We start from the raw sequence: 16,678 nt of genomic DNA, 5'->3' as shown, positions 1-16,678 counted from the left end.
CAAAAGAATCCAGTAGATTAATCAGGGATTTTCTTAAAAATTTAATTTAATTAATTAATTTATTTTTGAGACCAGTTTGGCTTCCTCTCCCTGGGTATGTATTGAGCTTCCAAAGACGTAGTAATTAGAAGCGCTGTCTGGCGGTGGGTTCCTAACACGCTTCTAAAAACCTTTTTAATTTTTTTTATTTTATTGCCTGTTTTTACTTAAAACGTGTTTTTTCTCCCATTACTGTAGAAACAGTTAATTTGAGATCTCAAAAGCTGCTTTTGAGGTGTTGCGATGACTGTTGCCAAGTTCACGTGATGTATGCCATTGCATTCATTATCCTCTCTGTAACGAGGCGTTTTCTTTCTAGGTCGTAGGCCTGTATCGATTGTGTGGTTCAGCAGCTGTCAAGAAAGAGCTTCGCGAGGCTTTTGAGAAGGATAGCAAAACTGTTGGTCTGTGTGAAAACCAGTACCCAGATATAAATGTAATAACAGGTAAAAAATAGATTTCATTTTATGTTCATTCTGGAAAGACTACACCTGCAGGAGAGAAAGTGGAAATACGCTTTTATAACCTGCATTGATTTGATTCTGTTCTGAAGTCTTACTTTCCTTCCCCCATAGACTGTGAGTCTTACTTTCTGAGGGGAGTTATTAAGATACAGCCAGTGATGGGGGAAGTGAGACCTGGGCTACATTCAGCACAGCAGGTCCGAGTCTTCATGGGGAGAACTAAAATGGCTCAGGAGTTCAATTTGACTGGTGCTTAGGTGATTGGTGGAAAGGAAACGGCCCATCTGATCAGAGAATTTAGATTATTTAATAGGCGGAAGGGGTCCAGTCAAGATATTTGAGTAGGGGAGTGGGGTCATTGAAGGCTGTTTTGGGGGATGTTAATTTGGGAACTGTGTGATGGGTTGAAGAGAAGGAAGTCAAGGAACCATGGTGCTTTCCAGCTCTTCCAGTGCGGCTGGGGTAGGGGTGGGGAGGTGGGGGGGATGGAGGGCGCAAACAAACACCCAAAGCCAAGCAAGAGGAATGATTCTGAACCGTTGCTGGTCAGTACTATCAGCAGAAATAAATGCGTTGGAGCAGGGATATTGTTTTAGCTGCAGGAATGTTGGGGAAGGTTGCCATGAAGTTTTGAAGTAGGGGATGGGGATGGAGAGATCAAGTGGAGTGAGTTCTCATCTGCTGGGGATTGAGGTGTTCCTTTCCTCTCCCCGAGACTAGGTCTCATTAAGTAACTCTGCAATCCTCCTGCCTCAGCCTTCCATGTGTTGGGGTTCTGGGTCAGCGCCACCATGCCCAGCGTGCAGAGACATCTTTGTCCCAGCAGTTACAACAGCTGTCCCAGTGTCTAGCACTGGAAACAGCACTAGCAGTTGTGGGGACTTGAATAATGGGAGTTTGTTGAGAGTGACTGACAAAGGAAATTCAATCCTGGGACAGTCCATAAAAGTTTAAAAAGACAAGAACTTGGGCGATCTAAAACTTTGGAGGCAGACGAAGAAGGAAGAGCCTTGGAAAGTTTGGAGGAGATGGAATGTTTGGGAAAGCAGAGCCAGGAGAGGTTACAGACAGTGTGAGGCAGCATTGTGTGGAGGCGGGTATTGTGAGAACAGGAACGGTGTTTGAATTTGAATTTACCAATAATCTTCTGGGTCTGTTTTTCCACGTAAAATTTCTTTACCTTTTAATTACTAACGTTTGGGGGCCAGTGTAGAGGTGCATCCATTCCGCTCACCTGGTTTTCATAGTTCACAGCTCCTGACCAGGCTCGTCTTCTCTCCCCTATGTGATCCCCTCCAACCCAAGACTATTGAGAAGCAGACCCAGATCAAAGCCTTCCATCCATAGATACCCCAGTGGGTTCCTCTGGCCTTGGTATTTTGATAGTTTTGTTTTCTATGCTTGATTGTCTTAACAGTTTTTTTCTTGATGTAATGATGTTTACATCCTAATTTGTTTTCTTATTTTATACACGTTTAAGTTTAGGTAAGCATTTAAGAAAAATTCGCTTACTGCTTACTGATACTGTACCTTGAAGTTTACTTTTAGTGTTGCAGGTTAGGGATAGTTGAGGTTCTGGCTCAGGACGCTGAGTGGCTTATTTCTCTAGAGTGTTTTCTGTCATTTTGAACAATGTAACTCTGATCTCAAGCAGTTTGCTACTAAGAGAAGCAAACCAAGGCATTTTTCCTCTCTTATGAATATTTCGTTATTTACTTTCTTTTGAAACTTTTTAAAGATGATTTATTTATTTTTATTTTACGCACATTGGTGTTTTGCCTGCATGTGTGTCTGTGTGAGGGTTTTGGATCCCCTGGAGCTGGAGTTACAGATTGTTGTGAGCCACCATGTTGGATGCTAGGAATTGAACCCAGGTCCTCTGGAAGAACAGCCAGTGCTCTTAACCTCTGAGCCATCTCTCCAGCCCCTCATTTTATGTTTTGAGACAGGGTCTCACTATGTAGTTCTGGCTGACCTAGAACTTGCTATATAGGTCATGCTGGCCTCAAACTCAGAGATGGTCCCCCCTCCCCATCCCCTGCCTTCTCTACCTGGCTCGGATGAATTTTTAACAAATCAGAAACTACGTCTTTTGTAAAGAGAGGCTTGTTACTTAAAAAAAAGAGATAACATATAATTTGTGAAATTAGCAAAGGATTCACTTTAAGAATTCATTAAAGGAAAATTGTATAGAGGTAGCTATTTCTAGGAAAGTAGAAACTAAAAGTAAATTTTTGTCTCAGTGAAGCCTTAGCTTGGGAATAAGAGTGCCGCTGAGTATTTAGAGATGGAAGGTGTGATTTGAGTTGACTGTTTTGTTTAAGAAGGGACCTGGAGTCTGGATACTTGCAGTGTTTGTAGACGTGAATATAGGTTCGCGAAGGCCTGGTTTGTAACTTTCTTTTCTAAATAGGAGAGTCTGAAGCCACAAACTACATGGTTCTTCCCTCTGTTATTTGCACTATTCCATTTCAGTTAAATTATTTTACAAAAGAATTTGGAGCTCCTTTCTTGATTAAAAAAAATACAAAAAACAATGACATGATTTGTTTGAGAAACAGCGGTGGGATTGGGATAAATTACACACGGGGCCACCGTGCCTCCAAAGAGAGAGTGCCGTGGGTTTGGGAACTAGCCAGTGGTGACGTTGCCTCGAGTGTTTCCTCTGCATGAGCTAGCTCAGTGAGTCTAAACGCAGGAAAGGAACGAAATGCGTGCACTGTGTGTTCAGAAGCTGGTGTGTTTTTAGTAGTCCTTTTGTCTGGAACAGAGTGGGATGCGTTGTGTTTTAGAACAGGCACGGGACAGAGTATGCGAAGTCTGTGTAATGAAATATTTGATACCTTCTTTCTGCTTATATTTTCCATCATTTTAAATGATTTTAACATGCAAACACCAAATTCCGAACACAAGATTCTTGGGTTTGTTGTCCCAAGTGACTTGTTGATTGAGACGGAGCCCCACTAAATAGCTCTGACTGGCCTCGAATTTACAGTCCTGCCTTAGCCTCCCAAGTTCCAGGTAGGGTTCGTGATCCGTGCGCCTCCTGGCCTGGTCCCAGGTGACCTCTTCGTCAACTCAACTTCGGTGACTCACTCCTAAGATCCAGAATCCGCTTATTGCTAAAATTTGGAATTATTTCCGTTCCAGTTCTAGCCTTTCCTGTCCTTCAGGCTTCCTCATTCCTTTTCCAGTTGCTTTTTCCCACTGAGTTAGCCTCCTTTAATTTACGTGTGCCTGCTGCTTTCTCCTAAGTCCCCGCTCTTACAGTGTTCTTTCCTATGGTTCACTATTCAGTTACTTCCATCAAATGTCCTGAGTGTCCTTCCATGGCCCCTTTTTGTTTCTCCCGGCTGGCAAAGCTTCCACCCCACAATGCCAGTAGTTAATCTTACACAACAGCTTTATTGAGGCATAATTGCCATAAAATAAAATAAAGCACATGTATTTAAAGCATGCAGCTGGTGTTTTCACGTGTGTATGCACCGTGAGACCATAGCCACAATGAATATCAAGGATACAAGTGTCCTCAGTATCTCCTTGTGTCCTCCTTAGTCTCCTCTGCATGCACAATCCACCACCCCAATGCCCCCATTCACAGGCAGCCACAGATCTTCCTATTGCTATAAATTGGTTCTGTTCTCTAAAAGTTATATAATAGAACCATACAGGAGGGACTTTACTTTTGCTTTTTATAAGCAAACAGATGTGGTTTTGTTTACTTGCAAAATTACTTTGAAATTCCCCCATGTCGTTCCAAGTGTCTATGCCAGACAGTGTTCCACTCTCTGGATGCAGTGGGTATGACGGCGTTGGCTCATCCATTCATCTCTCGACCAACACTTGCCTGATTCCCAGTGTGGGGTTGTTACCGGTAGAGCTGCTATGACATTCATGTACCAGTTGTCGTCAGCATATGTATGTCTAGCGATGCCTAAGCCACACTGTCGTCTTGTTTAGGTTGTACGATGAGACTTGCATTTTCGGGTATTGTTACGGTGTGGATGGGAGATGTCCCTGAAGAAAGTGTGCAGGGATGGAGCTTGGGGCTATGACAGGCTCATGAGGGCTCTGACTCAGTGGATTAACCAGTTGGTGGATTTATAATTTGATACCATTATTGGAAGATGGTGGAAAGATGGAAAACCTGCGCTGGTTGAAGGAGCTATTTTACCCGTTTGTGACCTTCAAGGTTGCTCCTTGTCCCTGGCCTCTGCCTCCTGCTCTCAATGTCCCAGCAGCTAGAAGGTAGAAGGTAGCTCCTTCTCCATGCCCCTCCATTGTGCTGCTGCTTTACCACAGACCTACCCATGGAGACAGCCACGAACTGAAACCTCCAAAACCATGAGCCAAGTTAAACTCTTCTTTAAAACATTACTTGTCTTAGGTCAGGCCTCCTGTTGCCTGCCTTTAATCCCAGCTCTCGGGAGGCGGAGGCAGGTGCATCTCTGTGAGTTTAGCATCAGCCTGATCTGCATAGTGATTTCCAGGGCAGCCGGCTGTATAGAGAGACTCAATGAACCAACCAAAGGTTCCTTCTTTCAGATATTTTGTCACAGTGTTGGAAAACTGATACAGGAACCAGCGTGCCCAACTTTGCTGCTGCTTCTTTTTGTAGTCTAGGTCCTTTGTGTTCTGTATAACTGCAAGAATCACTTTGTGGATAAATGAAGGCCTCCAGGGGGCTGAGGGGGCTAGACCCTAGCGCTGCCCCTGCTGTGGGGGTTGGAGGAGTGGGGTGTGGGGTGGGGACAGGATGAGGGGGTGGGGGGCATGGGGTGGGGGCAGGATAGGGAGTGGGGTGGAACTTTTTTGGATCAGTTTATAGGTTTTGGTGACAAAGTAGCTTGATTTTGTTTTACTTATTTGGTGACAATGGGGATCAAACCCAAGGATGATACATGCTAGGCAAGCGCTCTCCCTGAGTTGTGCCGCTTGCTCCTGGCTGGGATTTTGTTAGCATCTGCATTGTTTCCGTAAGCAGTTTAGGGAGTGTTGTTATCTTCAGGTCCATAAACACAGACTGTTTTTTTAAGCTCCCCTATAATTTTTTCAAGAGAGTTTTCTGAGTAAAATTTCGTACCTTTTTTGTTTCCCGCAAGTATTTAATTCTTTTTGGTGCTGATGTGTTGGGATTGCTTCTTTTTCTTTTCTCTCTCTCTCCCCCACTTGTCCTTTCTCCCTCCCTTCGCTGTGCTGCACCCCTTGTTCTCCGGTGTCTACAAATCCATCACCCCTCTGATGCCCTTTGTCTCCTCACACCACAGAGAAGGACGCTGCCTTCAGGGGCGAGCAGTGCCTTCTGCTTTGACCGCTCAGTGAGTCTTCTCATCCTCCCGCTTCCCTGGGTGTGAGATACACATGATCTTCCCGACATCTTGAACTCATTCCATGCCTTCCTGTTTTCTCAGGAGTCTCTGCTTTCTTCTCTGGGGACTTCCCGAGTTGGTTCCAGCCCCTCTCTCCTGGGCCTTGGAGACCTTTCTGCTGTCTTCTTTCATGCCCATTCATCTAGCCAGCCATCTGGCTCCGTCCTTTACTGCTTGCCAACACAGCTGATGTCCTTTTCTCAGGGCTCTTCTCTTTGTGGTCCTTATCTCTAATTGCCATTAGGTCATTGGCTCCTAGACCTTGCTACAGAGACCCTTTGCCATACACTCAGAAGAGGAATTTGTTTATAAATACATGCATGGGTCCTGGCAGGAGATTCTGATGCAGTGGGGCAGGAATGGGCTGCACCCCCTGGCATTTATGGCCATTCTTTTCTAACCAAGTTATTGTGTATCATTTGGTACCCCAGAGTCTGTCTTGACGCAGCTTTTCCTTGTCCTCCTTGGCAACATGCATGCCTTTCTTTCTATTCATCCCCGAGAACACCTTTTCTGACCACGAGGGTCTTTCGTCGTTCTTCCTTAGCTGTGTTTGAGAGAGCTCTTCCCTTTGGAGCTATTTCCTAGCCATCTCTTGACATGGTTTTTATGTTCCCAATACTCTCTCTGTGTCACACACACACACACACACACACACACACACACACACACACACACACGGGCTCAATTATCAGGCTGTCCTGGAATTTGCTGTGTGACAGAAGATGAGATGACCTTGAACTTCAGGTCCCTACACCTTCCACAGTCATCTTTAAGTTGCTCATTCTCAGGTCCAGCTCTTTGCTCCTGTCTTCCTAAGCCTCTTAAGTTTTGTATGGAGCAAACTTACACATCCCATAGACACTCTGCCTACCTGCGAAACTGTCGTTTCTTCTTGTGTCCCCTAATTTCAAGCAATATCACTAAGACTCACTTGGATGGCGAAGCCCTAGACATGGCATAGAGGCAGGTCCTGCCTTCCCTTTTGCTACTGAATTCAAGTGTTTTTAAAAATACATGTACTAGCCGGGCGGTGGTGGCGCATGCCTTTAATCCCAGCACTCGGGAGGCAGAGGCAGGCGGATCTCTGTGAGTTCGAGACCAGCCTGGTCTACAGAGCTAGTTCCAGGACCGGCTCCAAAGCCACAGAGAAACCCTGTCTCGAAAAACCAAAAAAAAAAAAAAAAAATACATGTACTATAATCATCTCTTGACACAGTTTTTACGCTTCCTAATATTCTTCAGACTTCTCTTAACTTTCACAGTGAGAAATCTGATGCCTTCCATTCTTGACTTCTGTTTAATGTACTTGGTATAAGAAGTGATCCTTTTCTTTTTGAATGACAGCAGAACATTGGAGACTAACGATCTATTATATCTAAGACTCAAGTGCAGAGTTAGAGAGGAGATTTGTTGATGTCCCTGATGTCCCTCGCCGATTTACAAAGGCTTTGGGCAGTTGGTGTCCCCTCAGTACCCACTAAAAGTTTAGAAGCTCAAAATTTGGGCAGGAGAATAGTTTACAACTAACATGCATTTGTCTTACTTTCTTAACTGCTTGCACGTGCGGAATCTTCTCGTGGGGGCAGTCAGGAGAGCTTACATATTAAGAACATCTTTCATCGTGACTTAGCAAAGCTATGGAAATTATGTCTGTATTTTAGCATGTTCCAAACAGAGTTAATTACTAAGGAAACTTACACGAATGCAAATCACCAGTGTTTTTTGATAATACTTTTCATGTTGCTGTTCATATTGTTTTCAGAATGTCAAGTCGACTGCCATAGCGTTTGCATTTTCAAAGCGTTCCCAGCACTTACTCCACTGCGCAGACCCATCAGGGCTGTCTCTGTTCTATTCCCACAGGTGTCCTTAAGGACTATCTAAGAGAACTCCCTTCTCCCCTGATAACGAAGCAGCTGTACGAGGCTGTGTTAGACGCGATGGTGAAAAGCCCTCTGAAAATGCCACCAAATGGCTGTGAGTCTGAGTCCAGTGACTCCAAGTTCACCGTCGGCCTGCTGAATTGCTTGCCGGATGTTGAGAAGGTGAGTGTACGTGATCGACGTCTTTCCCGAAAGCTCGCAGGAGCCCATGCTGAAGCGCCATCACCGCACAGTCTCCTATGTCTCTGACATTCGTGCACTCGGGTTTAGGCTCTGCCTTTACCACTTCTTGAATGTGTCCAGAAATCAGTTTTGTGTTCTCTGTATGTGACTTTAGCCCAAGCATGCATGTGCCTATGTGCCTTCTAAGTTCTGCTTTGAAGGTTTATTTTATTAGCCAGGTAGTGGTAATGCACACTTTTAATCCCAGCACTTGAGAGGCAGAGGCAGGAGAATCTCTGTGAGTTCAAGTCCAGCTTGGTCTGCAAAATGTGTTCCAGGACAGCCAGAGGTACAAAAAGAAAAAGAAAAAATGAAAAAGAAAGTGAAGGAAATTTCTAGCAAATCAAAACTAGGGAACGGTTTGTCTGTCTTTCTGTCTGCCTATCACCCATCTGTCTGTCTGTCTATCTATCTAAAAGGTTTATGTGTATATAAAGTGCCACTGTGTATGTATGTGCACCATGTGCTTGCATGGTGCCTAAAGAGGCCAGAAGAGGGTGCCGGGTCCCCTGGGAGCTGGCGTTCCAGGTCACTGGGAGTTGTTTGATGTAAGTGCTAGGAACTGAACTCTGGTCCTCTGCCAAAGCAGCAAGCATTCTTAACCACTCAGTCATCTCTCTAGTCCCTGAATAGCAGTTTTAAATTCACATTCATTGGTTTAATATAATATAAAAAGAAATTACACCTCATTTCTTGGAATGTTGATAAAATATACTATTTTAAAAAAATCACTCTTTTCCTTAGGTGTTTAAAATTTAGGTAGTCTTTGAGTCAACTTCCTTAATTAACTTAAGAATTTAAAACAGTGTTTTCTCAGGAAATATATACCCATATATATGTATATATTTGATTTTTTGAAATACGGTTTCTTTGTGTACCTTGGTTGTCCTAGAACTCTCTCTGTAGACCAGGCTGGACTCAAACTGCCTCTGCCTCCCAAGTGCTGGGATTAGAAGGCATGCACTACCATGCCTAATTCAGAAAATACATTTTTTAAAAAAATTCTAACCATTATTTTTCCATTTTTATAATTTTGTGTGTTTATAAAATATTTATTGGTTAAAAAGCATGGTGGGGAGATGAGAAGCATGGTGGCCTGTTTTAGTAGTCAATCACTGCAGTCCTGGCCCGTTTCTAAGTTCAGGCTCCCTGGTGTGGCAGTCCAGTCCCCTAGTGCAACCCCAGGGTCACTTCGAGGACGAAGGAGCGAGTTGATGGGAAATGTATTTTCCGAAGGGGGCCCATTGGAATTCAGAATATGTTGCTAGTCTTTTACGTGGCCGTCTAACCACTCAGTGGATTAAGTTAGGTTTGAACATATTTATCAGGCAACCCTAAAGATGTTGCTAGATCACCTGAAGTTGGTGGCTTCGTACCACGAAGTGAATAAGATGACCTGCCAGAATCTGGCTGTGTGCTTTGGACCAGTGCTGCTCAATCAGAGGCAAGAGACTTCGCCCCACAACAACAGAGTCTTCACGGATTCCGAAGAACTCGCCAGTGCTTTGGATTTTAAAAAACACATTGAAGTTCTTCATTACCTGCTCCAGCTCTGGCCAGGTAAAGGGGTCTCTGGATGTCTCTTTAGCAGCCATAGGATGTACGGGTTAGCTGATGATTAAAATGCCTGGATGTAATTGGGGGGAAAAGTCTAGGTTTTTGCTTTTTTTTCAATACTGAAGAATTGACACTTGCTACTTATATTTTGCGTTTGCTCGTAACGTTCTAGACATTTGAGCCATTGTACACATTTTGGGTGTAGTAAGATCTGAATCGGGGTGCTAATTGGACCACCTACAGTGAATGCTCTGACCTTGGCAAGCTAAGTTTCTAGACTTTGTGTGGCAGTTAAGTACAAGGTTGTCCTTAATGTGCAGCACAGTTTTGAGCACATTATACTCAATTATTAATTTATTTTCTCACCTTTATTTAATTTGTTCTGAAGCAAAATTCATTTTTCTTTTAAGTTTATTCTTTTTGTAGTCTTAAGATTTATTTTATTTTTATTTATATGATGCATGCCTGTGTATATCAGAGTCTGAGAAGGCCAGAAGAAAGGTTCCCTGAGGCAGAAGTTAAACAGACACTTGTGAGCTGCCAGGTGTGTGTCCTCTGGACGAACAGCAGATGCTCTTAACCACCAAGTCGTCTCTCCAGCCCATGTCCAGTCTTTCCGACAGAATTATTGTACACATGGTTGTTTTTAAATTACCTCAGCTCCTGCTGGCAATTATCTTTGATATTTTGTTCTTAAAAAATTTGATTTTCATGGTAGTGAGATGAATCAGTGGTTCGAGCACTAGTCGCTCTTCCAGGGGACCCAGGTTCAACTCCCAGCCCCACAGGGTAGCTTACAACCGTCTGTAACTCCTGTACCAGGAAATCTGATAGCCTCTTTCTCACCTCTGTGGGCATGAGTGATTTGCATAGTGCATATTACATACATGCAGAAAAAAGCATACATAGATAATATAAAAGTTCTTAAAATTTGGTTTTTACGTTTTCTTTATTTTGTGCGTGAATGTGTGGGACTGTGAATGTGCACCTGAGCTCTGAGGACAACTTTTCTCCTTCTTCCTTGCGGGACTGCAGGTCCTCACCCTCGTGCAGTCAGTGCTTACTCATGGAGCCGTCTTCCCAGCACCCCCGCTTCCCTGTGCCACACACACGTCTATGTGTATGTGAAATTGGAATAGATTTATTATTATCTACCTTTTATTTTTCTAGGATTTATTTTATTTGTATGTGTGTTTTGCTTGCATATCTGTCTGTGTATTTCCTGTTTAAATTTCTGTGGAGGCCAGAAGACGTCAGAGCCCCTGGAAATGGAGTTACTGACAGTTGGTAGCAGTCATGGGGTGCTGGGGACTGAACCCATTTCCACAGCAGAAAGACCCAGTGCTCTTAACCTCTGAGCCATCTCTCCATCCCATTGACTGTATTGTAATAATAACTTAAACAGCTGTCTTGTGTTCAACATTGTATTCCAGAGACTTTCGTTGCTGGTTGTAATCATAACCTTTTTCTATAGCCTGTTATTTTCCTTGAAAGTACCTAGACAAAAGACAGAACCTGGCAGAGGATAAGGGGAAACAATAGTTTCCCCCTCTAAATTGCCTGTTCCGGCTCTTGGGAAAGGTGGACAGCGTATCAGTAAGGTGCAGTTACTGCGTCTTTGACAACCGAGGTGTGGTGTAGAGAGCGCCAGGACTGTCCCACGCATTCCGTGGAAGGTGTACAGTCAACTACTCTTCTGGGGTTCTCCCCCACCATCAAAGAGTTTCCTTCAGCCTCTTCTGTTATTTGTCTGTCTGTCTGTCTGTCTGTCTGTCTGTCTGTCTATCTATCTATCTATCTATCTATCTATCCATCTATCTATCATCTGTGGTTTTGCTATACATTTTGCTTTCTCTGTTGATCTTACCCTCGCCCCCTCATTTGGAGCAAATAATTTACTTTGAGATTTCTGTTGGTAAAGTCCTGTCTGCAAAGTGAGAAGCCTGTTATGTTAGCCCCTGAAGGTAACGCTACCCTGCCCTTTGCACACCCTGCCCATCTCTCTCTGCCAGCAGCTCTGCAGCTGGTTGAGCAAGGGTCCTGGCGCAGTAGGACCTTTTAGGGGACAGTCATCTTTTTATATGCTTTGTGTTTGGGGCTTTTTAAAAAAAGCAACGGGCTTGCGATTGGAAAGAATCCTGGATGCTATTGTGAGTCCACCCTTATTTTCAGAGTAGGGCCATAGATTTAAAGTTGTCGCTGTTCCACGTTCCTCATGATGAATACATTTGGGGCGGGTTTCCTGCTCCTTACTAGGGTCTTGAATTTGTAAGGTCATTGGTGATATTTACCTGCCCCATAGTCTGAGTTCCTCGCACTAGTGGTCACCTAATATAGTTCTATTAAATAAAGGTGTTGTTTTCTAAATGAAAACAATATAGGGAATTAGAATCTACAGGTATAAAATATAAGGAAAATGCTTTGAAGCATTTCCAGCACCCTTATTTGGCAGCATTTTCTTCATTCTGTTGAAAACAGGCAGTCGGTAGCAGCATAGGGAAAGGCAGACCTTCAGGGTTAAGGTTAGCCATTTTCCTTGCAAATTTGTAGGACAACGTCCCAGTATCAGTAGTCTAAGAAGACATCCACATTGATGTTTCAGAAATTGAATTCTTAGAATAATGTAAAGTAAAGATTTAATTGGTTTCTTGAGTGATCTCCAAAGAAACTAAAGGTAGAGTTTCAGTAGAGTCTTGACTGAGCAGGAGAAACGTGGGTTTTTCTCCAGATTGCCAGTGTGCTGTTGTCAGAAACTTCAGGCCCAAGAGTGAGGACAGGAATAGCACAGAGGGTACAGGAAGAAAGTGAGGAAACAGCGAGTAATAAGATCAGGCGCCTTTTGTGTCCTCCTCTGGTACCGGGCACAAATCTGTACATGTACATATGTGCAGCCACAACATTCATCCACAAAATAGATCTTTAAAAATGTAATAAATAGAAATGTTAAAAACATTCAGTGTACAGTTGCTAAAATAAAAGTTGAAATATGTAAAAGATCTCTATAAAACATTGGGAATATTATTTTAAGTGGAAGACTCAGATGTGTGTACCGTTCTTAAGTTGTTTTCTTTTGCAAGCAAACCTTCATTCTGTGTTGCAAAATTGATGTTATCACTGGCTTATGTCCCCTTATCCTAGAGAGGGAGACCTAAGGGAGAGGCAGAAGAGAATAAACAAGCAGAAAGAGATAATGTGGCTATTCTTAAATAGCTATGTCTTAGCATTTTACACAGTCTGTTTTCTATGCAGAAGAACCTTAGACAAATAAACGTTGTTCTCAGTAAGCAATGTAAGTCTTGTTTTGTGTGAAGTCACGTGTGTGTGTCATCGACTGTATGACCAGTACAACACAGGATGGTAGAATGAAGCTTATCTCAGAAGAAGATAGTCTAAATCCAAAGAATGCTATTTGAGGCTGTGAAATCTCTAACCAGAATTGGAAAATAAAATCCCTGTGCTATTTCCAGGCAGAAAACATGAAGACTATTAGTAGCTAATGCTGTGTAATCACTCAGGTAACAATGACCAAGTCTAATATTCATGCATTTTATCAAAGGGAAATTTGGGCTGCTTGGTATTGATGACACACTGCTAACTGCAAAAAAGCCCACTAAGGTCAGAGCTAGAACGATCACTGTAGAAGCCTTTGCCTCAGCTAGATGTTTGTAGAGAAGGAACCTCTTGTTCCGTGCCCTTTACGCACATGGCTTGTCCGCTTTTTGCTGTAGTCTTTAAGAGGAGCTACCTACCAGCTTAGAATGACAGCTAGACAATTAACGTGCACAGGAAGTTGATCAGCGTTGCAAGTTTTATTGGGGAATGTTTTTATTTAGCATGAAGTAGTACCACTGAACGTTCTACTAGTCTCTATGCCTAATCTTGATTGCATCTGGTGGTAGAGAAATCACTGTAGGATGCTTTCAGTAGAACGCATGTCTCAAGTGCATGTTTGTAGTTGATCATTAAATGGCCTCTTTGTGTGCTCTGTCCCAGGCCGGTGGCCATTACTAAAGTACACGTATTCATTTCTAGTGCAACGTTTAACTGTGAAAGAACCCACCGACAGTTTGTGCCTGGAGCAGTCATCTCTGCATTATCTGAGGCGAAAGAAAGAGCGGCCGTGTGTATTGAATCTGAGCAGCGCGGACTCGTCGGGGGTGCTGAGGCCACGGCAGGCCAGATTGGATAGCCCACTCAGCAATCGCTACGCAGGGGACTGGAGCAGCTGTGGGGAAAACTATGTTCTAAATACGAAAGAAAATCTCAAGGATTTGGATTATGATGATGTTCCCCTAGAAGATGGAGAAAATGCAGATTACAGCAAAGTGGATGGATCAGAGGTCACGCTTGAGCAGCGAATCCCCATGTCTAAATCATGCACCTTTCAGACGTACTTGACAATGGAGACCATTGAGTCTACTGTGCATCAGAAAGCCAGCCTCAGAGATCTGCAAGAAAGTATCGATACCTTGATTGGCAATCTGGAACGTGAGCTCAACAAAAACAAGCTGAACATGAGTGTTTGAGATGGACGGACGGGCTGTTTTATTTGGGATGTCATTAGGTGTGAGGTTCCATCCTCTCGGCATCCTGTCTCGTTCCTCATGGTGTCTCTCTTGTTTTGTTTCTAAATGTTGAAACTGCAAGTTAATTCCTAATATGTTCCTGTGATTCACTTATAATCACTATTCATTAATACAGTTTTAGTTATGAGCTGGTTAGAGTAAAGGTACCTTTGCGACATTTTAATAAACCTTGCAGGTTGGATGGAGGAAACTTGGAGGTGTTTATAAGGGTCAGGGACATTGTTCCCCCTGCGCGGCCTGGGTGCATTGTGAACTGCTCTTCTGTAGGTGGAGACAGATGTCCCGATGTCCCCTGCAGAGGACACTGCAGCTGGCCCAGCTGATGTGCAGTCAGAGTCCTTGTGCAATGTCATTTGGTCACATGTCATTTGCAACACAAATGCTGCTACAAGAAAACTTTTTATAAACGTAAAATTATACAGATATTAATGTATTTTGTGTTAACATTCAGTAATTATTTAAGCTTATAAAATTAAATATTTTTATGATTCTGAAGATATGTATATATTTATATAAGTGCATTGTGTATATATAGGTTTTACCTGAGGGAAGGGGTTGACTGTAGAATTCCATGTATTTTAAAAACTATGTGTCATGAGGCCAAATTTATTAGCTTAAAAAAAATGTGCTCTTCAGGGAAAGATTGTTTAAGTTAAAAGCTAAGTTACGGAAGAACCACTTGAATAGAAGCACAGCGAGACGTGTGAGTATTAACGGCAGCCCCCATTCTGCTGCATGCATCCCAAGAAAAGTCATGCTTCATGAAGCTGAGCCCTTCAGCCACTGACCGGGCCAAGTGACCTGCACTCGTGACTTGAGGAAACATCACCTGTTCTGTGCCTTTCTGTTTTCTGTGAGGCTTTAAGTATTTGTTTGTAGCAGTACGCTTAAAACCCTGACTTCATAATTGCCCTTGTTTCTAAAGAAGTCATCTTGCCAGGATGCTACATGGTACAGTTTTGTTTTTTTTTTATTAACTTATTTTGGCTAAGTACATCTATGGGTAGTTGTTACAGAAATCACAGTGGTGTTTGAAAAATGTAAATTTAGAAGGCTTTTAAAAATTAGATTGCAATGTGTATAAAAACTTATGCTTACAGAATGTGTAGTTTTAAAAGTGTGTGCAACTCGAGTTTTCAAGTTTAAAGTGTGACAGCTATGCCAAAACTGGTTTCTCAGTGTTTTTCTCAATATTAAAGTCTTTAATGTAACAGCCATTCTTATGTAACACACATAACATCCAGGTATTTAATGTGAAAGCCACTAGTATAAAGAAAATAACTATTTTTGTATGAGACTTTCATTTTTTTAAAGCTTGTAACAAATCCCAGAGACTGTAACAGGTGTATGTCATGAGTAAACAGTGTTTTAAATGTTTTGTAAGGACGGTGTCTCTGTTCTCTCCCCTTTCTATCATGCACACTATAAATTAAGGAAGTGGCTCCAATTAAAATATTGTAAGAGTGCCAGGCTGTTATAACTGATTTTAAGGATTACTTTTACATATTTTTTTTTTAATTTTTATTTTATGTGCATTGGTGTTTTGCCATGGGTGTCGGGTCCCCTGACACCGGAGTTGCAGACAGTTATGAGCTGCCATGTGGGTGCTGGGGATTGAACCCAGGTCCTCTGGTAGTGCAGTCAGTGCTCTTAACCCCTCAGCTGTCTTTCCAGTCCTATCATGTTCTTATTTCTCTGTGTAACCCTTGCTGGACTGGAACTGTCTGGAGCCTCTGCAGTGCTGGGACTAAAGGCGTGCGCCATCACCGCCTGGCTCATCTTTGTATTCTTAAGTGAGCTATCCATAAATATATATGATATTGATGTCCAAAATTGGAATTTTCTGGAGTCTGAAATACTTCAAGGCCTGTTCTTATTTTATTTTTAATGAGAATAGTTCTTGATCAGTCTCTGTGGCTTGATTACTTGATTATGTTAGACATTTTTTTGTCTAATCACTGTCAGAACCAAAGCTTTTTTTATTGCCCCGCTGCTTCCAGAATCACCACATGTATGTGCCTTTACGTAAACATTTTTTAAAAAATTACACTTTATATTTGTGTGTGTGTGTGTGTGTGGTGTGCTTGAGCGGGGAGACTGACACCTCCCATGGCATGTGTATGGAAGCCGTAGGGGTCAAACTCAGGCATCAGGCACCATGCATGGTGTAAGCATCTTACCCACTGAACCTTCCCCGTCCAGAGCAAGTCCTCACTGATTCGCGTTCAGACCCACATTCATCAGCTTCTGGATCCGTCCAATCATGGTCATCTCTAGGTGCTTTCTGAGAACCTGGGGGTCCTGCCTCTGCTTGAGGATGAGCAGGGCACATCAGAAATGAGCTTGGAATCTCTCCAGGTCTCATCAGGCCGTCCTTTCATCCCCATTCTTTATTTTGATTGGGCTTGCAGTCTCCTGTTGAAACTAGGTTAGAACATTGAAGCCATTTCACATTAGTTGATAGTCTTTCCAGTTGTGCTGTAAGCTAAGACGGAAATATGGCCATTCAGACGAGAAGCAGCAATAGAGGCTGTGTGTGTGTGTGTGTGTGTGTG

The 16,678-nt window shown here is 42.9% G+C and overlaps 1 protein-coding gene across 3 annotated transcripts in view; it reads left to right on the top strand.

Moving 5' to 3' along the window:
- The window catches only part of Syde2 (synapse defective Rho GTPase homolog 2), a 32,556-nt gene extending 17,050 nt beyond the window's left edge, over positions 1-15,506 (top strand). For 2 of the 3 annotated variants that reach the window (XM_075981152.1, XM_075981151.1), the window contains exons 4-7: positions 359-485; positions 7,739-7,920; positions 9,309-9,540; positions 13,570-15,506. In XM_075981152.1, the coding sequence (XP_075837267.1) occupies positions 359-485; positions 7,739-7,920; positions 9,309-9,540; positions 13,570-14,063 (1,035 nt within the window). In that variant the 3' untranslated portion in view covers positions 14,064-15,506. Of the gene's footprint in view, positions 1-358; positions 486-7,738; positions 7,921-9,308; positions 9,541-13,004; positions 13,053-13,569 lie in introns of all 3 variants that reach the window. The other variant, XM_075981153.1, reaches the window with a different exon arrangement.
- Positions 15,507-16,678: the final 1,172 nt, after the last annotated feature.

The sequence above is a fragment of the Microtus pennsylvanicus genome, chromosome 7, assembly GCF_037038515.1.
Source record: "Microtus pennsylvanicus isolate mMicPen1 chromosome 7, mMicPen1.hap1, whole genome shotgun sequence".
Taxonomy (NCBI): Eukaryota; Metazoa; Chordata; class Mammalia; order Rodentia; family Cricetidae; genus Microtus; species Microtus pennsylvanicus.
The sequence above is the reverse complement of the archived record's forward strand: the minus strand, read 5'-3'. Positions and strand labels throughout refer to the sequence as shown.